At 33.5% G+C, this 26759-nt stretch overlaps 1 protein-coding gene across 1 annotated transcript; it reads left to right on the top strand.

Moving 5' to 3' along the window:
* Positions 1-636: 636 nt before the first annotated feature.
* Positions 637-12476, top strand: LOC149411443 (myrosinase 1-like). The gene is made up of 8 exons (XM_089646972.1): positions 637-734; positions 2634-2737; positions 4019-4498; positions 5445-5537; positions 6670-6767; positions 8556-8858; positions 10194-10432; positions 12315-12476. Exons 1-8 carry the CDS (start codon positions 685-687, stop codon positions 12430-12432), a joined length of 1485 nt encoding a protein of 494 aa, XP_089503098.1. The 5' UTR covers positions 637-684; the 3' UTR covers positions 12433-12476.
* The last annotated feature ends 14283 nt before the right edge of the window (positions 12477-26759 follow it).

Below are 26759 nucleotides of genomic sequence, written 5' to 3'. Positions count from 1 at the left end.
CGCGTTTAAAACATAGAATCATTGATTAATTAATTAATTAAAACATTCTTTAGATTAAAAGTAGGAAAGTATTTACTTTATCGCTTGTTTGAATTATTTTCACACAAGCACTTCAAATTTTCAAAATAAGTCTTAAATTTAAAGCAATTTTGAGTTCATTACGTATATAATTTCACGCAGTTATAACGCGCATTATAACAAGGATAATCTCAAACATCACAAATTAGTAAGTTTGGTTGAAAAAACTGATTTTCGATGATTTCTGCGTCGGATTCAAATGATTTTTTTGTCAGGCTGTTAAACAGACTATCGTTTGAGCTAATCACATAGTGAAGGGCGTTAGGTCTCTAGCGCCTTTTTTCCATCCAATGCTTCAATTGTTTTTTTCTTCTTCTAGTCTTGAGACTAACTGCCATATGTATTTATCATTACCCATAATATACGTAGGGAAATAATTATACCTAGTCAGTGGACATCTGAAGAAACACTATCATCTAATCGAAACTTGTATGTACCGTCATACCTATTTAATAATCAAAAGATATGAAATGATAAATATCGATTAGAGATACATATATCTGATTCGATTATCTACTATAAATAAAACTAAATGATAATTAGTACTATTCAGTGTGAAACCAGCTGTAGGCTATCAATGTTAGTTATAAATTAACAAATTTAAATATGGAAAAGTTTATATTTTTGTTAAGTGTATTTGGATCACTGTTCTTGAGGTGTGTATGCAGTTTTTATCAATGACAGCGCGTCATTCAATTCCGTGCTAAAAATCCACCCGTCCATATTATGATACCGAAGTTTGTAATGAATCCTATATGTGCGTTGTGAATTCAGCACCAATGGGAATTTCTGTCCCTACATGCAAAACATACCAGTAGCGATCCAACGGTAAGCCGTGCGAGCGTGTAAACCTTGGGAATCTACTAGCTGCCATGGTGTGCAGCGACTATAAGATTTGTGAACACAAAATTATTTTTACCACTGATTTTTTTTCTGCGAATATCGTTGTATAAGTTGTTATTCAATTAAGTAAATTTCTGAAGAAGTTACTTTCATACAAAAAAAAAGTTTTATAAAAAAACTAACAATTTCTTGTTTAAATTGTGGTTTTCGTATTTAAACTATTTCTATGTAACCTGCGGCATTATATCACAAACGTTTTAATGAGTTGCCGAATTGTATATTGTTTCAAAGCTGCTAATCTCTAGTGCAGAGAAATCACTAAATTCCTTTAGATCTACAGAAAATAATTGTAGATAATATGGAAGAGACGAACTGAGGATTTTTTTTTCACATAAATGACTGAATTTTTCATTCTTACTTATTTTAATATCCAATTAAATACGCTGTATCTCCAGCTTAACAAAACACTTGGACTTTAAAGGTGATTGGAATAATCTGGTCCCCGACCTTGGGGTTCCCACCTCATTTATTTTCACTCGGCTTCAACGCTCGACAGCTATACGCCATCTATGGGTAGCCTGATATACTAATATCTAGTTCCATCTATGGTTAAGCTCTAACACTAATATCAAGGATATAACAAAACTCCAAACAAGCTGCTAACCGCCGCTGGTTATTTTTATAGTCTATTTAAATGTGATGCGATATTCTTGTAGTCAATGATTAATGTATGAGGGTGTTTGACTTTTGAAAAATTACCATATTGGGTATATTTATACAGATGTAATGGAATAATATTATTTTTATACGAAGAATATTATTTATATTTGAAGAATATTATTTATGTAGATGTGATGGAAAAATATGATTAATATATGAAGAATATTATTTATATAGATGTGGTAAAATAATATTATTTGAAGCACTGTAATTATACAACCATAATATGGCTCTGTACCAAAACCGTGTGGTATGTATGCGTTGAATCCCCGTTGTGAGCCTTTAAAGATGGTTTAAAAGAGAGATAGTAAATACGAATGTTAGAGGGACCGCGCTGTTATTAAAACAACCTTAATAATTAAGCGAAAATGTAAAAAATATATAGTTAAAAATATTAGGGTTTTGAATTGAGAATGCAAAGACTTAGCATAGTTATGTTCACAAAGCCACATTATTTAATTTGTGAACGCAGGGGCTTAACACATTTATTTTCACAAAGCCACAGGTTTTAAATTGGAGATGCAGGGGCTTAACATAGTTATGTGCACATAGCCAAATGGTTAAAATTGCGCATGCAGGGGTTTTATGTTGTAATTTTCGCAAAAACCACAAGGTTGAAATTGGGAATGCAGGGGTTTAACATTGTAATGTTCACAAAGCCTTAGGATTTAAGTTTGGGAATGCAGCGGCTTAACATTGTTATGTACGCAAAGCCACAGGGTTTAAGTTGGGAATGCAGGGGCTTAATTTAGTAATATTCCCAAAGCCACAGTGTTAAATGAGGGATGCAGGGGCTTAACATAGTAATATTCACAAAGTCACAGGGTTTAAATTGGGAATGCAGGGGCTTAATTTAGTTATGTTCACAAATTCACAGGGTTTAATTTGGCGTGCGCGGGCTTAATATAGTTATTTTCAAAAAGCCACAGGGTTTTAATTTTTATTGTTGATACACTTAATGAAAACTAGATAATAATTACCTAAAATTTTAGTTTTCATGCCCAAAACAATGCAACGCATCGCAAATTTCCTGATGGTTTTCTGTTCGGGACTTCAACGTCGACATTTCAAATAGAAGGTTCTTGGAATTTATCAGGTATATATTAATGTGTGCTAAATAATCATATAATTTTATTTCTTTTCTACGTTCATCTTAAGAATATTTCATTATAATTTTTTTTTTAATATCCGCTACTTTTGGATTAACTACTGTTCCTGGAGCCAACAGCAACGAAGGAATATCTTTTTCTTAACCTGTTGACTATGGTAACGTTCGCAATCTTGAAAAAAAATTATACACCGAAAAAGATAGATAATTTATTCTAAAGCTTTCAGAGAAGCTGCTTAGATAAAATAAAAAGTTTTTTTCTGATTCTGTTATTTTTCATACAGTTCCTTTGTCCATAAGGAATATAATCACTTTTAAAAAAATCATCGATTTTTTATGGAGGCCACCGGTGTCCCATTCATAGTCGACAGGTTAAGGAACGATGTTTTATAAACTTAGTTCAATATCCATAGATAAATCCAAATACTCCGCGCAAAACCACAAGAACCGTTCTCAAATAGCAAATAAATCAATATTTTTAATGCGGACAATAATTCTTGGAGGAATTCTCTGATACATTGAAACAAGTTTAAACTTTTTTCCACTTATTTGATTTCCGATCGTCACAGGCTTCAGCTTATCATGGTCATCTGACTGGTACAATTTTTACGAAAGCTATGATATATACCCACACAACATTTGGGGAAGGGTTGGTAAACAATGATTTTTATAAAAAAAATATAGGTATAACCAACTTAGAATGATTTTCCAATTATTTGGCTATTTTTTGGGTATTTTAATTTTTAGAAAAACTAATATTTACCACTCCTGAAACCCTTTCCCCAATGCTGTGTATATAATTTACCATACGATATTTTATGTATGGAAAAATTGAACCAGTCTGAAGATGGCCGTGATAGGTTGAAACCGGTTACGGTAAATTATATTTGTTTCAACATATAAATAATTAAGCAGTAAAAAACGTGTAAAAATAATAGAAAAACGACATTATGGTGAGATAGCTTACTTTAAGGTAATTAAATAACCAACCATCACGCCGTTTCCCGCAGGAGCAGGCAAAGAGGACGAACCGCCACATATATTGGTCTTAGAACACACTCCTTGGCTCATTCACATTCGTTTTATACATACTCTTCTCATATGCTGACTCTTTACATGGTCCGAATCAAGTATTTGGTCCATTTGATCATGCCATGTCTTCCTCGGCGTCCCGACTTATATTCTCTTCTCACTCCATACTTCGTTCATTGACTCTATATGTCAAAACCATCTAAGCGTCTATTATAAGGTAACATGTTTATTTTTTAGGAAAAGGAGAAAATATCTGGGACCGCCTCGTCCACACAACAGATATGATCAAAGACGGAGGAACAGGAGACTTAGCGTGCGACTCATACAACCAGTACCCCAGAGATGTTGAGATGCTCAAGGAACTGGGAGTAAACTACTACCGGTTCTCCATCTCTTGGTCCAGGATCCTGCCAACTGGTTTCGACAATTTCATTAACCCTGAAGGCATTGCATACTACAACAAAGTAATCAATCTCTTGATCGAGAACAACATCACACCAGTTATCAATTTGTACATTTGGGACCTTCCCCAACCTTTGCAAGACATTGGCGGATGGCCTAATCCCCTCATGGAAAAATACTTTGAAGATTTTGCGAGAGTTGCATTCGACGCTTTTGGAGATAGAGTGAAAGAGTGGTTGACCTTCAATGAACCTTACGAAATTTGCCAGGCCGGGTATGGTGATGTTTTCATGGCTCCTGCATTGAATTTCCAGGGTAAGTAGCACCCTACGTATATGTATTTTTTTCAAATGGTACTATGAAACAACCATTAAAATGTCGAAAAATATAAGGTTCCATGATAACTTAACACAGTTATAATTCAATACACTTTTAAAAAGTGATATAAAGTCATTAGAAACGATGAAAAAAAAAAATTAACCTTACCTAACTTACTTAAGCCAGTTAATAAAGTTTTTGTTTCATCACTTTCCGTGACTTTATATAACTTTTTAAAGATGAATTATCATTGTGATGATTTATCCGGTCACCACTAATAATATAAACTAAACGATCACTCTTCATGTTGGGACCAAAATAGTGGACGAGTCGTCCCTTTATGTATTACACACTTTCTCAATATTTGTTAATTTCATGAAGAAACTAACCCTACGTAACTACAGTATTTTGAGGATACATCTGCATGCCTTGATGGCATTCGTGGTCATGAGTTGAGGCTCTTGACTAGCATTCCGAAGATCAGGGGTTCAAATTAGATAAATTTAAGATTATTTTGGGTTATTTTTAAAATTGCTAATTTAAAAAAATACATAAAGTACATTTGTGGCACGTTCCAGAGCGGCAGATACTCCCAACATGGCTCTGGTGTAAGACTACCATTCAGAATTTTAGCGGCTTTTGCCATGTTTGGTGAGCAGATCCTTCCCCACCTTCCTTTACCCCATCTCCTTCCCTTTTCTACTACCTTCAGACCGTGCCATGTCTCACTAGCTCCAGAGGGTTGTGAGCAGCTGGAAATCTGGTGCAGCATTCACATATAAATATTTATATATCTAAATTTCAAAAGCGTCCATCTTCCGTATCAATGTAGGGATTATAGTTAAGGTTCTCGTACTATAATAACTTTTTCTTTAAATGTGGATTGGTATGACCTCAAAACTAGGTATATGTATATCATTCTAATATTGATGTTTTTCCCCAGGTGTGGCAGATTACCTTTGTGCGCACACACTCTTGAAAGCACACGCCAGATTTTATCATCTTTACGATGATGTATACAGACCAACACAGAATGGTATGCTTAGCAAAATTTCGTACAGTATTTTTTTTATTATTACTTTTTATTGATTCATCGCATTTCAACAACCTATTAAAAAGGTAGTTTTAGTTCATTATTCAATGTTTCATGCTGGTATTATGATAATTTTTCGTCAATTTACTTATTTATTCTAAAGCTTGTACTTAGCTTGTTTTAAAAAATACAAATTGATTATTGTACGGGGTAATGATTTAAAATATTATAGTGTTTTGCGACAAAACGTTTTTTTATATTCAGAGCGTGTATCTTGTATTTATTTAATTAATTTATTTTATTTTAGGTATTTATTTAATTTATTTTATTTGTTTTATTTATTTTATTTATTTTATTTGTTTTATTTATTTTATTTATTTTATTTATTTTATTTATTTTATTTATTTTATTTATTTTATTTATTTTATTTATTTTATTTATTTTATTTATTTTATTTATTTTATTTATTTTATTTATTTTATTTTTTTTTTTATTTTTTTTTTTATTTTTTTTTTATTATATATATTTATATATATATATGTAATTTATACATATATATAAATTACAAACAATAAAAACAATAAAAAACATAAACAAACAATAAATATAACAAGAATTTTAATGATATTGACTTATTTTCTTGTAGTTTAGGAACATTTAAATAATAAACCTTAGCCATTATTAAATAATTATTAACAACATACTTCAAGTTATCTTGTTTTTGATGTGACCCCTGTCCAGTTGCATGTGATTCATTTTATAAACATTTTTTCAGTTTAGTTGTAGGTATATACATATTATATTAGTGATTATTGGTTTGTCAGTGAGGATAAAATTGATATATTGTCATTTATTTGTGTTCTTATTTCCTATGTTATTTTTATGGTTAAATGAAAGTATCGCCACATGGCATAACCAGTCACCGATCAACTGCCTTAATAACGACACCTTCATTTAATTCATATATCTTGATCCTACTAACCAACAATAAAAGTTTGAAATCAAGTAAAGAATTCGCTTTAGACATCTCTTCCGTTTCTTGAAACCAGGCCTTATTCCCAAATAATAGTACATTTAAATGCCATAACGTAAATGAATGGCTCCTTTAAATTAACTTTCTGGGATTCACTTTCAGGAAGGATAGGATGGACCCTCAGTGCATCGTGGTGTGAACCAGAGAACCTGAATTCCGAGGCTGATCGTAAGGCTGCCGAAATTGCTTTTCAATTTGTGGTGAGATTTGTAAAAATGCTAAGAAATCCATACTGGATCTCTGACGTCACCACTCCAATACAAACATTACCTGGTTACGAATAACCTAACAATATTTAAAATTTCCTTCTACCACAACAGTAAGCGGAAAATGTTACTTGTGTTTTGATGAAGGGTTTAGCCAGCAGAGGAATTGAACACACGACGCCTAAGTGGGACCAAAACTCGATGTCAACTCAGCCACCGACCGGTTATTTAATATACAAATCTATCTCATTATGTACAGTACACATTTCCTGTCTTCTTCTCTCTGTTACTGTGGTCTGTGTTAGTATCACGATGTTTCATTGTTCCTTTATTCTATTTTATGTTTTGTCTTACTTTACACTGGAGCTTTTTGTCTACATTTGGGCCAATTTCCACAAACGCTCGAGCTCACGCTGGCCAAAATATGGCCCGTTAGAAGAGGTGTATTTTAAAATATTAGGAATTATTTCAAGCTCCCGCGTTTTCGTAACTTCAATATTCATAAAGCTAACAATTTCACATAGCTAGTGGTTTCAAAATTATCGATAGTTGTCTTTCAACTCTGTATAATACGTAAATTTAAACAAAATTTCTCAGTCGCGAGATATTTTTTCATGGCGGTTTGTCGTGTCAAAGTTAAAAATTCCCGTGAATGCTTATATTATACAAAATATGTAATGTATTTCATATCACTATATTTTTTATTGAATTTCATGAATAATTAAAGTTATTTCAAATTCGTAAAATTAAAATTAAGTGAGAGTGTCAAGGTTAATGTCAAAAAATGTTGTTTTCCGTATTATTTATAATGGGTAATATCATTACATATGTTATTTTAATACTAATTCAGTTCATTATAAAGAAAAAAAAGGTTTATTATTCTGTGATAATTTTAAGTATGACAAATTACGATTGAAAAATTAAATGCCACGTGAAAAAACGAACAAGCGATTTTTGCGGTACGTTCTAATTTTTTTCTAAATTAAAAGAGTAAAAATAATAATAATAATATTTGGCTGTTTTACATAGCGCCATATTCTTAAAAAAACACTTGAAGGGCGCTGTTATGCTTAATTTTATCTTGTTTACAGTACCTACAAAATTTTTCTGTAATAAGCACAAGTTTAAACCAGTTTTGTTAACAATCAGACAAATTTCACCAGTTTGGGGATTTAAGGATTTTTTATTTATTTTTTCATAAAAGCTACAAACTTAAATTAAATTAAATATAATAGTTAAATTTATTGACTTTAAATGATAAGTAACAGTTTATCAGTTTTATTATGCAAATTTGGAGGAAAAATTTTTTGAATGAGCGCGGGCTAAATCATAACAAAACTTACGAAAATCTCCAGCACTCAACTCTTTTTAATGGATATGTATATATTGTGCACACTGACAATATTTTTTACTAGGTAAATTTGAACCCTGGTGATGCTCGCGCTAAGCGAAACTGGTCAGTTTTAATAAATTAAACAAACTTCGAAGTTACTAATGCATCTCGTAATAAAGAAAAAATCACTTTACAAATGCGAAGGCAACATTTACCGCTTGGAAAGTGCCAGGATTCTCGGGATCACTTTTCTAAGACAAATTTTGTACCAAGACAAGCTGAAAACATATATTTTAGAAAATTGTCAAATTAATAATGGTGAATACTAATTTTCCCTTGCTTAATTAATATTTTTTCTAGTATGAAGATATTGGCAGCAGGTTTAAATTGGGTCGATCTAAATATGGACGTGGAAAAAAGTTGAAATATTAAATTTTTTTATGTTTCAGGTTGGCTGGTTCGCCCACCCAGTTTACTTAGGCGACTATCCCGAATTGATGAAGCAAAGGATAGCAAACCGCAGCAAGGAGCAAGGCTTCAGTTCCTCCCGTCTGCCGACCTTTACTGCTGAGGAAGTGGAGTACATCAAGGGTACAGCAGACTACTTGGGTATCAATCATTACACCAGCTCTATCTTTAAGGAATATGATGACAGTGTAGAGTTCCCCAGTCCGTCGTACTTTGATGATATGGGAGTTATTGAGTATCAGAGTGAGGATTGGCCGTCGTCTCCGGCTTCTAGTTGGTTGAAGGTAAACATTGATGTAAATGATTGTAAAGTGTAATTGTGAGAAATCTCTAATTTATACATATGTATTTGTTTATACAATAGGTATAAACATTAATTGCACACACGATATAACTTATAAGGCTCTAAAGATGGTTGGCTTCCTTTGCAGAACTTTCAATTGATCTAAGTCCATAGATTGAACGAGAACCCTCTATATTTCATAAGTTAAAAGTCAAGTGGAATATATTTCACCTATTAGGTCCCCTTTGTATAATGTTCACTCTTACAATATAGATCGAGCCCAGTACAAATTTCCTAGGTATATACATTTTAAGCTCAAAATTCTAATTGAATACATGAATTATGTCAGTTTGATGAATAATTCCATCTAATAACGCTGTCTGACAGGAAAATTATGCCAAATCTTGTTGTGTAACCTAGAATCATTAATAACTTAATTGACAGCCCTGCCATCGTCGCCACTATTAAATTACATATGCCGAGAAAAACAAAATGAAGCATTATTCTGCAATACACACACAACTAACTGTCAGACACTCACTAACCAAAAGACGCGTGTTGGGCTTAAGGTGGTTGGAAGGAGAGGATATGGGAAAATAGGAAGTTGGAAAAATACCTGGATATTCAGATCTGCTCGCCAAACACGGCTAAAGCCATTACAAGTAATGTTTCAGTTCTGAATGGTTGTCTTGCACCGGGACGGTACTAGAGTATCTTCCTCTCTGGATCAGGCCGCAAATACACTATATTACATTATTTGTAATGATTAAATTTCGAAATAAAACCAAATAAATTAAATTAAATTTTATTGCGTCGCTTGATTTGAATCCGCAGCTTCTGGATTGTTATTCGTGAGCCTTAAACTTACCCCTCGACAGCGAAGGCTGTCAAACCAAAGTATAAATATCTTTCTTATTACGATGAAGGCAGATTCGTGTGGGGATGTGTTTTTCTCCATCCCACCCCTCCGGTGAAACGGAGTAATTGTTAATTATTAGTTAGTGTATTCCATACCCTGATGAAAAAAATATCATAAATAAATGCTTAGACTAGTCTATTATTACACTTTGAACTATCTTATATTAAAAAAATAAACAAAATTCGTCTATAATTGACTGAGCGAATGAGAGTCCGTTTATACTCGGCCATTTTGCATTACGTCTGTGTCCGGTCAATCCTATCAAGATTGTAGCCATATTTGATAGTACATTTTTATACCGCCAGGGCGCATGGGCGTTGCAAATGTGAGGTGTCAAGTTGGAGTAATTTACATATCGCGAAATCTACTATTCACACAACTATTAGTATTGTAATGCTTTGCTTTTCATACTTTTAGGTTGTTCCATGGGGTTTCACTAAGTTACTAGTCTGGCTGAAGAACGAATACCTGGACCCAGAGATCATTATCTTCGAGAATGGCTTTTCAGACTTTGGAGGTACCAATGACACTGAACGAATCAACTATTTCCACGAGTATCTGAACGCGATGCTGGATGCCATGGAACAGGGAGTTAAAATCTCTGCTTATACGGCGTGGTCACTTATGGATAACTTTGAGTGGATGGCTGGTTACACGTAAGCACTTTTAAAGACAAGGATTGTTTCATGCATCTATGTATTTAATGTAGCACTTAAATGTTTAGTGCTTGCTAGAATGCGGTGGCATGGCAGTGTCCATTGGGACGTAGAAATTCAGAATTATTGTTGGTGCATGAATTTCGAAAACATGCTATTTTCACTGTGAATTTCATTTCCGTCGGGTCCAATTAGAGATCCGGATTTACTTTCATAATATTTTTTAAATTCAATAACAAGCAAAAATAAAATGTAAATATGATTACGTATGTAATATTGTAGTGAAAAGTAATATATGAAAGTTTACAAATAATTTGAATACATAGTTTATCAACATTTAAATCATTCAGGCTTTATAATTTTAATTATTTAACATGCCGTGATTAAATTATTTTATTAGTTATTTGAATTTGTTTTGGAATATGATAAAATGAACGAAAACCAATAAAACTGCAATGTGTTTGCATTCATTTGGTATTATGGACACACTAGAGTATCGGGAGAGCACATGTCTGTCTGTAATAAGTGTAAGGACGCTCAAGGAAGAGATAACACGATCTATTCTACTCAAGTCAGGTTAAGTAAGTGTTTGCGAAAATATACACATGGAAATTAAATCTTGACAGGCCAAGATGCCAAACAAAACGTTTTTCTGTCTTATGAGCTTTTAAAATATAGTAATCCCAATTATTCAGTTAATTATTAATGGTAACCTATATATTTGCACAGAAATACGAAAAATACTTAAATGATATTTCAAGTATCTAAGCTAAAATAAGAAAGGTAGTAATTTTGGGTACTACCTACTCTCCCACTTGGCTGCGGGATGGTAAAGAAAGTAGTTTAAATGAAGAACGATTTAAAGAAGAATGTATGTAAGTCTGAAGTTATAATATTTTGAAAGAGAGAATACGAACACAGTTTGAGTACTAGGAAGTATGTTTACGAGAAATTTAAAGGCTGAAAGCGATATTGAAAGAAGGGTAAATGCAGTAAGCATGAAGAACGCGGTAGGCGCTTGCGAATAAAAATATCAAAAGTTAGGTTCCTACACTGATACATGGAGATGAAGCAAGGAACTGGCAAAGAAAGGGTGAAAATAGACTGAATGCTTTAAAAATGATATCCCTAAGGCGCAGAACAAATCTCGAGATTCTGATGAAAGGCTGATGAAAGCTTGATGAGTAAGGTTAAGAAAAGGACATGTAGAGCAAATGAACGAGGAAATGAGCGTAAGAATAGTAGGAAGTGTGGTAGAATAAGTCGAGGACGCCCGAAGAAGATGTGGTAAGTGAACCAGATACTTGAATATGTATTTTTTTTTTTATAGTGAGTACCTCACAAGAGTCCCAACTGCTCCCGTCTGGAGCCAGTGAGACTATGGCATCCCCAATTGGGGGATGTTGTGATGCTGAAGGTAAGTGGGGAAGGGAAAGAGAAAGGTGGGGAAGTACCTGGCTATTCAGATCTAGTCACTAAACACGGCTAAAGCCATTTGGAGCAACGTTTCAATTCTGAATGGTGGTCTTACACCAAGGCGATACTGGTAGTATCTTCCACTCTGGAACGTGCCGCAAATATATTATATATTATTTTAATTAATTAATTGTGAAATAACACAAATTAATCAAATAAAATTTATTTGCGTACGCCGGGTTCGAACCCGCGACCTTCGGAATGGCAGTCCAATGCGTTACCACTGGACTATGCCGGCCGTCGATGAATGAATATGTCTGAAGCAAGGAGTGTTTACGGATTCAAAGTTGTATGGCGGTTCATTAAATTATTATTAAATGTATTTTTATGTTCAAAGGCGTTCTTTTGACGGACGCAAAATCTGTAAAAAGCAATGGATATAAAATAAACTCTGTTTTTTTTCCAGTGAAAAATTCGGACTGTACTCTGTGGATTTTAACGATCCAGCTAGACCAAGAACAGCCAAGGATTCTGCCAAGTACTACAATCAAATTATCACTACCAAAACAATTGCAAGGGTTTGATCATAGAGGATTGATATAAAAATGTATTTTAAATAAAATCTAACATGGCATGAGTTCTTTTTATTATTTCCATTTTTTTCTTTAACGTAATTATTTTTTCACCACTTTTATTGTGTTGTCTGGTTGCGTTTTGTTTTAAATCTTCAAAATGCAAATGTTGTGTACTTTTTGTCTACTATCTATTATTGCTACTACCTGCCTAGGTGTTTATTTGAAGTCATTTCTTATCCACTGTTTCTTTATGTGTTCTAAATTTGTAATCTTCTCTTTAATATATTGGAGTACAACTGTTTTGTGGAGACTTCGTAACTAACCAAATAGCTCCGGCTTACTCATTTGAACTGCGCATTCGTAAAAAGGGGAACCAAACCAAAAAGCATATAATGCCAGAGGAAGCGCGCCTGTATTTTGGAGTTATCAGACTGACACAACTGAGTTGTACTTGGAAGTTTGACATGTACAGGGTTTTCCAATAAGAGGTGTTATTTTGATATTCAATCGTAAAAGATCAATGGTTTCGTTGCTTGTGTGGCACTTAACGCCGTTTTGCTGAAAGTAAACGTTTTTCCGATCAATAATATTTAATTCCGGTCATAAAAAATCTTTAATCATCTCTCGATAGCGCAATCCATTCACCGTAACTATTGCTCCAGTCTCATTTTCAAAAAAGTAAGGTCCAATGACTCAGCCGGACCAAAAACCGTACCAAACAGTCACACGTTGAAGATAAAAAGACTTTTCAACAATAATTCTTGGATTTTCCGAGCCCCAGATGTGAAAATTTTGCTTGTTGACGAAGCCACCGATGTGGAAATGGGCCTCATCATTCAAGATGATTTGCATTTGATTCACTCAAGTGAATTTTAATAATTTCAATGCGTTGTTGAAGCGTGTATCGTTCCATTTTTATTAATAACGTAGTTTTTACTTGGCAAATGTCAAAAAAATACAGCTTCGAAAGTAACATCTACCGAAATAACGGGCTATTCAAAATAACACCTCTTATTGGAAAACCCTGTATTATATGGAGATGATAGGATTGCACCACCATCCCTGAGATCTGTTGTTTTATAATTATTTAAAAAAATTATATTTTATTTTCAAGAAAGTTTTTTCGATAGATCCCTAATTTTTATTTAACATTTTACTGATAGTGGTATACTTTAAACGAGTACTAATTTCCTTTCATTATCTATGTAAAACGTTCATAGATATCTTAATTACATTACCCTGTTATTCACGATAACTGCGACGAAGATGTTTCTGATAAGAATCAAATATGATATATTATGCTTCGAGAAGGATTGGATTGTTTTTTTTTTTTTTAATTCCTCTCTACCATCTTCATAAGCAGAAAAATTGGACAATGAATGAAGACTTAACGGAACTCACAACGCCTGAGTGGAAACATTCATACAGACTTTTCCCGAGACGAGGCAGCACCATTGCTAGTTATCACAAATTGCGCAGTTTTTGCATGATTATTATAGATTGTTTCTTTTCCTCCAGCAGAACAAAGGACAACAGTCACGACTGATGATGCAGAAGTGGTAACTTTGGGAAACTGAATTTTCCGTATGTAGATAGGTTCAATCCACATAGCACATTGTTAAAAAATGTCTTCCCGGAGCACATTGATGCAGCACAGTGAATTATATCGAATGGCTGAATAATGAAGAATCCCAACTACCATCGCACAAAAAGAAGCTGTCAAAAGCGAAAAAAAATTATGATAGTAAGATGAATCAATTTGGCTTGTGTATAAATTTAACGTTAGTAATCGGGGTATCTAGCACGGCCGATCGATAAAACACTATAATAATACGATATTCACTAAATCAGTCATCTGTGATATTTGCGAGCACGGTCAGCATAACATGATTCCTACAGTAGGTAGACAAAAATCGTTTTGTTTAGCGCGGCCTCCAAGGTGTCACTTAACCATCAATATAGACAACTTTTTCGAATTTTAATGAACGAATGTGAACTGACTAAACTCTTAGAATTGAAAGAAATCGTATTAGCGATCAATTGATTCCATTCAAGCTTGGCGAAATGATAGTTGTTCGCATATTATCACTAGTTTTGACCTCATCGCATAACGGTTTCTAAATTATTTCATGTCAAGTTCGGTTCTGCTATCAACAGTGCAAACGTGCTACATCGATATAAAATCATCATATTATTTATTAGGACATAGATAGAGGTGAACAAAATAAACATTGATTGCAAAAACTACCGTGATTAGTTTTATAATTATAAAATTCAGGAAGTAAAAATTATAATTATAACATTCCTGGTTAACTCTTCACGAATCAGCATAATAAATAAATACGTACAGGAAAAAAATATGAATTGGATAATCATTATTTCTCTGACCCTTGCCCTTCATCTGGATATAGATTTAACATGACTTTAATCGAATATATAATGATTAAAATCTGCCAGTGAATGGATAAGATTAACAATTATCTTTAATTTATCGTTAGTTATACTTGAAATTTTACGACAGTAAGATAGACGAATAAAGTAAATAACGACAATGAATGTTCCTATATAAAATTTAACCAACTGAGATCGTGCACGAGGAGAAAATAGATGAACTTTATGAAGTAATCAACTTTATGAAAGAATTTGAAATTAAGAAAAAAAACTTCTTGAATTTAAACCACACCGAGGAATCTACAATGCCTATACTTAAACCACATTTACAACGTGGAATAAGCTTTCTTTATCTGAGGTGGGTATTTACTACACATTGCTTCTAATAACTTTAATAACTCTATAAATATAATAAATTCTGGGTTCAGATTTTAGGTATTCCTCCGTTATACATTTATGCACTGAATTAAAAAATAATATTTTACATAGTTTTAAAATTCAATTAAAAATCAGTGATTTCTGTTAAAAATCGGGAACAAATACACCAATACAATCAACCGTGTTATACTAATACGCGAAGAGTGTGTGAGGAAACGACACGCTATTGATGTCCCGCTTTAATTCGCTATGCGGGAACATGAGACATCCACACGTCTGCAGTTGTATTTTGATTTGACCATCGATACCTACGACCGCACAGCTGTGTTTGTGCCAGCCGCCAGCCGCTGGCCAGTCGGCCGCAAACCGTCGTTAGATGTGGACCCCTCACACGTTTCTTTAGCATATGCCGATGGTTTTTTCATGTTTTCAGCAATTTATTTACAATTATTATCACTTTGGATATAAAATATAATAAACATAATCGATTAGCTATGAATATTCATATTTTTCCGATATTAAATCGCTTATTTTGAGATGTGTATTGACTACACAGCACCGGAACGCGTGAATTTTTTAGCACAATAAGGGAAAGGTCAATCGACAAGATTAAATAAAACAAAGTTTATCAGTTGACTATAGAAGTACTCAATGTCATCGCATACCTTGCTCATAATAATGTTAAACGGGATTTGTTTTTTAATATTCCGAATATTACCGAGATCGAAACGGAAGTAAAAAATGCCGTACGATTATTCATAAAGTATTCCATGATAAATGGGAAACAAAAACAGAGCATGTTGTTTATTCATAGATTGGTTCAAGAAATGACATTTCGGTGAAAGAATATTGCCAGGAAGAAGTTACAAAGTGTAGACGACTCTTCGATTAATTATTGAATAAGAACACATTGAAAATAGAGAATGTAAATCACGCTGTGAATAAATGGAATTTGGAAGCAATTACAGGGAATCGGTGAGGGAGTTTAGAATATTTCCTGTGCAAGTCTTCTGTATTCTTGACAATTGTTTAAGATTTCCAGAGGCATCCTCATCTAACTCTCAATTTTTTTTAACGATATTTTCTTTTTTTCTAGGCAGGTATCAATACCTTTTTTCCCCCTTCCCTCTTCTTTGTGTTAATTTGTTGAATAAATATTAATTAATTTACACTAGTATTACGTCGATTCATTTTGTTCATATATATCTATCTATTTTTGATATTCTATTGTTTGCCATATTGTCAAAATGTATAAATTGTAATTCAAATCCCAATCATGTAGCCGGAGAAAAACATGATTATTTCTATTATTATTTTGTGAATTTTAACGTACTTATATTATTTATTAAGTCTTTTTTATGTTAAATATAAGATACATTTAAAGTAAAACTATTATATTTATTTATCAATCTTAAGTTAGCTACCGTGTTAGCCATCATAAGTTAGTCACAGTATGTGCCAATAATTTAAAAATATAAATTTATCAAACATTCTTTGGCAAAAAATTTTTTTTAAATTTAATAATATTCAATTACAAACTTATCACGAATGATTGTGGCATAAAATTGTCTCATTTATTTAAAACATTTAAAGTTATTTTTTTATTATTTCGTAGTAAGTAATAATTTTTGGAGGAATATTTTAATAAATTTAGCCATCTAATTTGTTAATCTTACGTATTTAATATCACGCAATAAAATACGTATTTTTATACATATTTTCTAATACACCTTTACTAATTAGATTACAATGGGTGATGTGCTGTTTACTTGCTGAGGAATCCTATGTTGAGAGCAGGCGCATTTTATAACATAAGTTGTTTACAACAAAGAGTTGACTTTTTACTATGTTTTAGTAAAAGTTAGTTAATAGTTTGTTGTTTATAATTTTGTTGCCAATATTCATGTATTTTGTCTTTATAACATTAAGTGTTCATTTATTCAGTTTGAGCAATTTTGACACGGTGTAATAATCACTTTTATCTTACTTTCTCGTATTTTCTTCAATATATATTCCGTAAGCAGTCGTATTTTGCAATTTTTCAGTGTTTTTATTTCATCATTTATAGTGAATAAATAATACAGAACCCAATTTCGATCCTTGCGATACGCCCAGGGTATTTTTATTCGGATTTGATTGATTGTTTCTCTGTAGTTCGATTGAATAAATATTTATTTCTTTTAAACCGATCTATTTTATTCCCCTTATTTCTTTAATTTATGACGGCCTCCGTGATCGAGGAATAAGGCTCTGGACTAGCAAGCTTGAGGTCAAGGGTTAAAATCCCGGCGTACGCAAGTAATTTTTATTTGATTTATTTATGTTATTTCACAATTAACTCATTTTAAAATAATAGTATGTTTTCTGCACGTTCCAGAGTGGATGATACTCTCAGTATCGCCTTGGTATAAGACCACCATTTAGAATTGAAACGTTGTTTAAAATGGCTTTGGCCGTGTTTGGTGACCAGATCTAGCCAGGTACTTCTCCACTTCTTCTGCCCATCTCCTTCCCCTGCACACTACCTTCAGTCTAACAACATTCACCCCAATTGAGGATGCCATAGTCTCGCTAGCTCCAGAGGGCTTGGAGCATTTGGGGCTCTTGTGCGGTTTCCTTTGCTTGTCGTTGCTGAGTGGAAATAACTCTACACGGAACTTTACTAAATTTGCATCAAAAATCCGTTTGTAGAAAGAGAAGCCACGGTAAATTGTTTTTATCTGCTAGTGGATGATTACTCCGTGGTACAAAAATTAAAATTTAACTAGAAACCTTCTCAGAGTTATTTTTACAGCGCTGCCCATAAAAACTCAGGTCCCCTCCCTTTACCCCCTGTATCAACATTGAAGTGAATGGTTCGTCCATTAAAAATATCTTCAAGAAAACTCTCCCAGTTTCCCGCTGCCTTTCAAAGCAAAGCCTCCACACCCTCTTTGTAAGGCATGCCCTAATCTCGGCCGGAAATGCAGAAACATCCCTTTATAAAGAATATTATGAATCATATTTTTTTGTTTGATCTGTGGATCCAAGAATAACATTTTGTGTTACGATGAAGAGGACTGTTGGATATATGAGAAGATTCTGAATACAGAATTTAAACATATTTGAAAAAAGATTTCCAGTAGGTGTAATAATTCTCTTCGAGTGTAATTTCGTACACGTGTAATTCTGGCAGTGTAATATTGGTAGGTAAGTTAAATTTCACGTTTGTGTAATTTTGTCATGAATCCGTTTATTTGAAGTTCACTTTTGTTTTCGGTAATTAATGAATGCAAATCTTGGCAGGGCAAATGAACCCTCTTCCGACATCTGCCCTTATGATGGAGACTGTAACGTTGTGCGAAACGTTGGCTAAAGAAGGAGTTTGCGCAACACGGCATAATATCCCAAAAACAAATAACAAAAATATTAGAAGTCAGATTAAAAATACACGCGAAATTATTTTTAATAAAATTTGTTAATCGTTGTAGGTACTTACCAATAAATGTAATTATTTACGGTCATATTATCACATTTGAATTTAGCGAATTAAAAAAAATGGTAGCGTGAAAACTATTAACATTGTTATGCTGGCTCTACACTCGCGCGCGAAGTCGCGCCGTGAATTCACGCCGTGAATATACGCCGCGATCCGCGCGTGAACTGGGTCCATCCACACTCGCAAAGCTTCAGTCTTGTTCGCGGCTTTAAGGTTAAACGCAACGCTCGTTGTATTCTACGTGTTCACAGATGGCGTTAATTAATTAATTTTGTTTAAATACGCTTTAGCAAGGTATTGCTTTACAGTATTAAGACAAATTATTTGTTTGCGCCCTCATATACGCAATATGAATATGAATTAATAGTTTTGTCCGTATAAAAACTCAATTCTATCGAGAAAGGCATACATATACAATATTGGATTGAATCATCGGTAAAATATTGTATTTGTGTGCCTTTCTCGAAAGAATTAAGTCTTTAAACGAACAAAACTATTGATTCATATTCATATTGCGTATATACGGGCGCAAACAAATGATTTGTCTTAATATTGTAAAGCAATACCTTGCAAAAGCGTATTTAAACAAAATTAATTAATTAACGCCATCTGTGAACACGTAGAATACAACGAGCGTTGCGTTTAACCTTAAACCGTAAACCCTTTGTCGCGGGCCAAAAAACCGACAAAAATCGGGGAATGGCGCGAAGCGCGAATGCGAAGATTGCGAAGGCGTGAACAAGATCCACACCCGCGTTTCGCGGCCTAGGAACTCATGTATTTATGAACTCTTTCAAAAAGCCAATGTTGAACCCGGATAGTAAAAAGGGATAAAGAATTATTGGACTTAATATCGGTGTTCAATGCATTGTATATTTTAGAAGCGATGAACCAGAATTATCGTTGAACGAATGTGGTTCTAGTTTTAGGTACCACGCATCCCAGGTTTGATGACAATCGGGCGTATTCTTGATATTGTGGAGACACCTGCAGGTTATTTTATATGCACTGTTTATTCTTAAAAAAAAAAACTATTTCACTCATTCCCCAGTCCAACGACTTCATATCATTAAAAATAAATTCAGCTTTTTCGATGTCTTTTTTCACTCTTTATTAAAATTTTATATCAGAAATTATTAATCTTATTTTATTCTATAGTTTGTTGAAGTGTCAATATGGATCATTTGAATTGTTTTAACCATTCATTAAGCTGGAAATTAAAATATTATTATTATATATGATTTAAGATTCTCACTGCCAAAAGTATTTTTGTTATTTGTTTTTGGGGTATTATGCCGTGTTGCGCTAACTCCTTCTTTAGCCAACGTTTCGGACAGCATTGCAGTGTCCATCATCAGGGCAGATGTGTTATTTGAGGTTGTGTTAAAATGTGAGCTTATGTATGAGGTTGTGATACCGTGTTGCCAGCTCCAACCCTCTGAGCTAAAAAAAAAAAAAATAAATAAATAAAAAAATAAATAAATAAAAAAATAAAATGATTAATATTTATAATAGTTAATATTAGCTCAGAGGGTTGGAGCTGGCAACACGGTATCACAACCTCATACTTAAGCTCACATTTTAACACAAACTCAAATAACACATCTGCCCTGATGATGGACACTGCAATGCTGTCCGAAACGTTGGCTAAAGAAGGAGTTAGCGCAACACGGCATAATACCCCAAAAACAAATAACAAAAATATTATTATTATGTTAATTTTAAAGCACGCAAGGTAATTTATCAAATTTTGTTTAAATAAATATAAATTTTATATAAAACGCCCACTATTAATAAATATATCCCCAATTGGAGAATCCGCAGTCCCACTAGCTCCGGAAAGCTGGGAGCAATTGGGATTCAAAAAAGAATATTTTCGTTTACTAGGTAAAACTTATAATTGAATTGAAAAACGTAGGAATTAAAAAATTCCGCCACATAATAATACTCACTTTTCTAAAATAGAAACACGCTTCACGTGACAAAATCCCACAAACTTAATAATAATAACGCATTCAGCACAAATAGATACAGATAGGTGGGGTGGGTACGCCATTATTCCAGAGGCTTGAATATTGCTATATACGTGACGCTGAGCGGAAAATGCACAACCGGCTTCAGACAACATAAAACGCATAAATCTACCATGTTGCCACCAACTAGTTATTTTTAGTTTAATAAATGAAAACTGGGTAAACAAGTCAATTAATCGTTTTTAAAGAAAATATGTTGAAATTTTTCTATTGTCGAAAAATGGGTCGCTAACTTTTTATTAACTAAACATTACGTTGTTTTTTAAAACTCAGAATTGCGAATTTCCACCAAATTACAAGATAACTTTAAGATTTAAACTCTTCAAGCATTTATTGTTATTTATTTATATGAGAAAGTATTTAGTTCCTTAAGCCCGTATTGCGATATCCTCATAACCAGAGATGTGCTTTATTTCAAATAAATCCATTTCAAATGGGTATTTTCCATTTTGCATTTTAAATTCATTTCTAAAAACCATTTTGCATTTTGCATTTTAAATGCTTTTTTGCAACATTCTTCTTACTATCTCCACTCATCTTTTTTTTCATAAGCCCAAAATATCAGTCGGTCCTCAACCTCTCTATAAGAGATAATTTCCATTTGTCAATTTGCTCCCTGGTAGGAGGCCTGGCAATTGAGTGATACCATTACAAAAAATACTGATTCAAATACTGAACATGGGGCCATGACGCTGTAATATTAAATGTTAGATAGCAGTTTCTATGTTTTTACGTTGGCAACATTATTCAACATGGTTTCATAATCTTTAGTCGTGGTGTTTTTGATTTATCATCATGTAATATGTTTGTTCTTCATTGATGTCCATTATTAAATGACAAAATTATTTAAAAATTCTACAATTATTTTAATTGTTTGACCTGAGAAACCATTTTGCATTTTCAATGCATTTTGAAAATAGGTGTTTTGCATTTTGCATTTGAAATGCTTTTCTAAAAACCATTTTGCATTTTGCATTTTCAAATGGCAAAGTTTTGACCCATTTCCATTTTGCATTTCAAATGGTTTTGGGTACCCATTTTGCACATCTCTGCTCATAACACATTCGTGGTTCACTGATAGTTTTTAGGAAATCTGTCAATTTAATCGTTAAAAGCCTGTTATCCCGTTTTCAACAGGAACATGAATAATTTGACGAGGTTTTCAATAAATTATCAATATTTTATATCAGTAAGTTTTCTCCGAGTATACCTAAGTGTAAAAAAATTCTCCGTGTTTCTTTAAATGCTTCCTTTAAGACATTGCAATTTGGGAGATTTTCGCTCCCTCTAAAATTCGAATTTACATTTGATTTCCCCTTCAAACCATCATTTTCTTCTTTTTTATATTTACTCGTCTTTCTGAAACGTACCCAACCATCCTTATTTTCCCGGTATATCCTTTCGTCTCGCAATCATCTCAGAATCGTCCATTCAATCCTGTTTAGGTTTGTTTATGACGATTATAAAATTGTTACAAATTCTTTAAAAGGTTTCACACCAATTCGCCTCAAGGATCTCATCTTTACGGTTCCATGGCAACTCGGGCAGTGGAAAATCAACACACTTCTGAAAAGTGAAATTTAAAAAGTCGTTAAAAGTGATAACAGAAAGGCCTTTAATCCTAACCCAACGTAACCTAATTAACCTAGTTTTAATGACTTTACATCACTTTTCAAAAGTGTACTAAAGTGTGAAGAAATGCCACTGTCTTGAGTTGCCCGGTAACCAAAACTCTAATGTGAACTGCTTTAGTCTATGAACACCTTTGAGTTTTAGCCGTCATGGTTTATATAGATTGTTAGATTTGACAACGCTACGAAAATAAATTTATCTTTGGAACGTGAAAACGCTTTTGAAAAGAATAATAGTCATTTAAAGAATATGTATCTAGGAATGAAATAGCTATTTTTAAACGGTTCGCTAAAGTATTCCCACTAAACCTAGTTCAATGAAACCAAGCGCATTGTCTCAGTAATGAGTTTCTGCGAAACAAATGAACAAAAAAACAAGCATTAAAAAAAAAAGAATTATTAATTTATCAAATAATTTCGGTGACTACTTTATCCCTTGTCTAACGTGATTTGCACTTATAATTTGCAATTTTTACAATTAAAAGTTTATTAAACTTGAAAAATTTTACGTATCATGCAGAAATACAATTCCAATTCACTCACTCATGCACCGACAACCGAAATTGGTGTTTAAAGTAATAAAAATCTGATTTCAACGAAGTTTTTAAAATAATGGTCACAATCATAAAACAAATAGATACAGTCTCGCACAAACTTCTAACAACTTCCACGATAAATCCAACATCAACCTTGAACATGTTCTTTACGTTACTTACTCCGAATTCGATCGATTTTTGTTGTGTACAATAATACCAGATACAGTCTTTCCTACAGAAGCTACGATTATGGTTTATACCTAAATGGTTTAATGGTGAAATTATTAGTGACCTGAAAAAGAAATGCAAACTTCACAGAAACTGGAGGCGCACCGGATTGATAAGATATCGGGAAAAGTTTTGTATTCTACGATCTAAAATCAAACGTAGTATAAATATTGCGTATAAGGATTACATAAATAATATCTAAAAAAACGTCAAGAGTGATCCGAAATCCTTCTGGAAATTTGTATCCGAAAAGAGGAAAGACGGTGGGTTTCTAAACTCAGTGTCATGGAACGGAAGTACTCATACTGGGCCCGATATTCCGGAAGCATTTGCGAATTACTTTAAGTCAGTCTATAGCGAACATAGTGCAGAATTTGACTCATACACCCAGGCGGTTACTCTTCACTAACTCAAAATGTTGAAATTTTAAGTGTAAATAAAAATGATTATCTAGCTGCAATTAAAAAATTAAAACCAAAAAAATCTCTTGGAACAGATTTTATTAACACAATTGTCCTGAAGGGATATGCAGATCCGTTAATGGTACCGCTTTTACATATCTTTAATATTTCACTTAACTCCGGTAAGTTCCCCGACCGCTGGAAAATCTCAAAAGTTACGCCCTTACACAAAAACGGCGATAAATCATGTGTGTCTAATTACAAACCTGTGGCAATTCTTTCGGCACCGGCCAAATTATTTGAACTCGTAATACAAAAACGTATATACTATAAAGTAGAACCATTTCTCATAAACCAGCAGCATGGGTTTAGAGAGGGCAGGTCTATAACGACCAACTTAATGGTATTTACGGATTACGTCTCAAATATATTGGACAATAACAAACAAGTAGATGTCTCATATAATGATTTTGCGAAAGCTTTTGACAAAGTGGATCACCTCATATTACTGAATAAACTTGAAAGCTTCGGCTTCTCATACATGCTGCTTTTGTTCTTTCATAATTATTTGTCTAACAGAAAACAATACGTTGTTTACGGGCAGTTCACATCGAAACTCTACGCCACAAATTCTGGGGTCCCTCAAGGGTCTAATTTAGGACCACTATTATTTGTATTGTTTATTAATGACATAGGGATGTTTATAAGATTTGTAAAATTTTTATTATTTGCGGATGACATTAAACTATACACCTGTATAACTACAAATGAAGACTCCATTCGTCTACAAATCGATATCGACGGTATAGTAGAGTGGAGTCATCAAAATAAACTTCATTTTAACAGTAGTAAGTGTACAATTATGTGCGTTACAAGGGCAAAGCGTAATTTATATTTTAACTATAAAATGTCTGGTACCTCTCTAAAACATATTTCGATAACGAAGGATTTAGGAATCACTTTTGACACGCGTCTGACTTTTCGAACTCATATCGATTCGGTGTGCAACTCTGCAATGCAAATGCTGGGTTTTGTTATATGTAATCCGAAATCTTTTACGAATATGTCAGTCATAAAAATGCTTTATTTTACTCTGGTTCGCAGCATTCTTGAGAGTGGATCGATAATATGGGGACCCGAAGATGCCCTTTACTCAAATGATGTAGAAAAGGTGCAAAAAAAGTTTATGCGATACCTCTACATGCGAGAGTTCGGATATTACCCTTTATTGTATCCCTCTGATTTTCTTGCCGGAATGCTGGGGATAGAACGTCTAGACGTTAGGAGAAATATTGCAATGGTGTTAGTGGCGCACAAGCTGCTAAATGGGCACATTTGCAATCCAGATACTCTGGAACGAATTTCTTTTTATGTCCCTGATAATTTCATCAGGGCTAGACAGCACAGATTATTTATTTTTCCAAGGGGCAGGACTGTGGTACTCGGTACCTACCTACGGGCCGCGAGGTGCGGGGAGCACTTCGGCGGTAGTCTGTATTGCCATTCGGTATTCTGTAGTCTCACAGTTAGCAAGCAATAAACGATCTCTGTAAATATTCAACCAGCCTTACGTATTATAACAATCCTGAACCCAAGTCCCCTTTAAGGTGAATCTACAGGATACTACAGTGGCGATGAGGAAACTAAGTCATTATCAAAACAGTGGCGAAGTTTAAAAGAATTTACGCGGCAAACGTGTTGTTAAAATTCAAGAAATTCGGAGAGTATTCACGTAATGGCGGTGCTTTTTTAAATGTGACGGACGGGGAGTCTCGCTACATTAATAGAACAGGATCGTTGAATCTTTGTAAGATAAGATTGAAAATAATTCAGCGGGGAGCTGAATTACGAAACCAGAATCAAAAAAAAAAAATAGTTCCAGATAATCACGCGGGAGCGGAGTTATCGTGAAGAGGATAAATATTCAGCGGGGAGCTGTATATATATATATTTCAAACCATAAGAAGCCGGGGGCTGAACAACAGCAGCACAGCTGGGAGCTGTATTGGAGCAAGGAGCAGCTGAGAGCGGATCCTTGGGAACTATCGGTCGAGAGCTATTCTTGGAGTACAGCCGAGGTTAAGAAGGAAGATCTGCAACAGGAGGGAGTAGATGACCAGAACCAGAGGTTAAGAAGGAAGATCTGCAACAGGAGGGAGTAGATGACCAGAACCAGAGCTACAATCATCATTAGACTTGAGTTAAGTCATTAGTTTAAGTTTTTTATTGATAATTTTTTTTTTAATATTGTTGTAATTTTGTTGTAAAATCATGGCTCAAATCAAACCATTAGAGACATTCAGTCACAAGTCAGATTGTTTCGGGGTGTTCAAAGCAAGATTGGAGAATTACTTCATATTATATGATGAGAAAATTTCTGCCGAAAAGAAACGAGCTATATTCTTGAACGCTTTGGAGGAGGAAACTTTTAAATTATTGATTGAGTTGGTTACTCCTAAAAAAATAAATGATGTCACAGTAGAAATTTTGTGTGATTTTTTGGGTAATTATTGTGAAAATGTTACTTCGTTGTTTGAAGAAAGATCAAAATTTTATAATGTAGTTAATGAATCAGGAGAAAGTGTAAAAGAATTTGCGGCACGGTTAAAAAGTTTATCCATAAATTGTAAATTCGGTACTAGATTTGAAGATAATTTAAAAGATTTATTCATTTGTAAAGTAAGAAACCCTAAAATTAGAGAATTAGAGAAAATTCGTTTGAGAAATTAATTTCAATCGCAGCGTGTTTAGAGGCTTCAGAAGCAAATTTTAAAGTTGAAAAAGTGTGTTATCAAGTAGCTAGTTCACGTTCACGATCAAAAAGTCCGAAAAATAATCCATCAGTATCGAAACATCGAAGTGTTTATTTAAATTCGAGGCATAGTAGAAGTTCATCGCGCGATAGTAATAATTTTAAACCGAAATTGAAGCATCTAGATTCGGAACAGAAAAAGTGTTTTAATTGTAATAAATTCGGGCACTTTAAATCAGAGTGCAAGGTTGTGAATAATAAATTTTCGAAGTGCTTTAAATGCGGTCAAAAAGGTCACATTGCTAAATTTTGTAGAAATATTTCTTGCATTAAAAAAAAGATTTTTGTATCAAGTATTAATAAGAGGATTGAACCGTATGTAATTAAATTGAAAATAAATGATATTTCATTCGAGGCAATGATAGATTCAGGAGCGGGAATTAGTGCCATACCCGAACGTATCTATAAATTATATTTTAAACATGTTAAATTAATGCAATTTAATTTA

Source organism: Hesperophylax consimilis, chromosome 25 (assembly GCF_061612785.1).
Source record: "Hesperophylax consimilis isolate HC1 chromosome 25, BYU_Hcon_1.0, whole genome shotgun sequence".
In the NCBI taxonomy this organism is placed as follows: domain Eukaryota; kingdom Metazoa; phylum Arthropoda; class Insecta; order Trichoptera; family Limnephilidae; genus Hesperophylax; species Hesperophylax consimilis.
The sequence above is the reverse complement of the archived record's forward strand: the minus strand, read 5'-3'. Positions and strand labels throughout refer to the sequence as shown.

Excerpts from the sequence above, each read along its gene's own strand:
- LOC149411443 (XM_089646972.1), top strand. The coding sequence starts at position 685 with ATGGAAAAGTTTATATTTTTGTTAAGTGTATTTGGATCACTGTTCTTG. Across the intron at positions 735-2,633 it reads TTTGGATCACTGTTCTTGAG|TTTTCATGCCCAAAACAATG; the intron begins GTGTGTATGCAG and ends CTAAAATTTTAG. Across the intron at positions 5,538-6,669 it reads ATACAGACCAACACAGAATG|GAAGGATAGGATGGACCCTC; the intron begins GTATGCTTAGCA and ends ATTCACTTTCAG.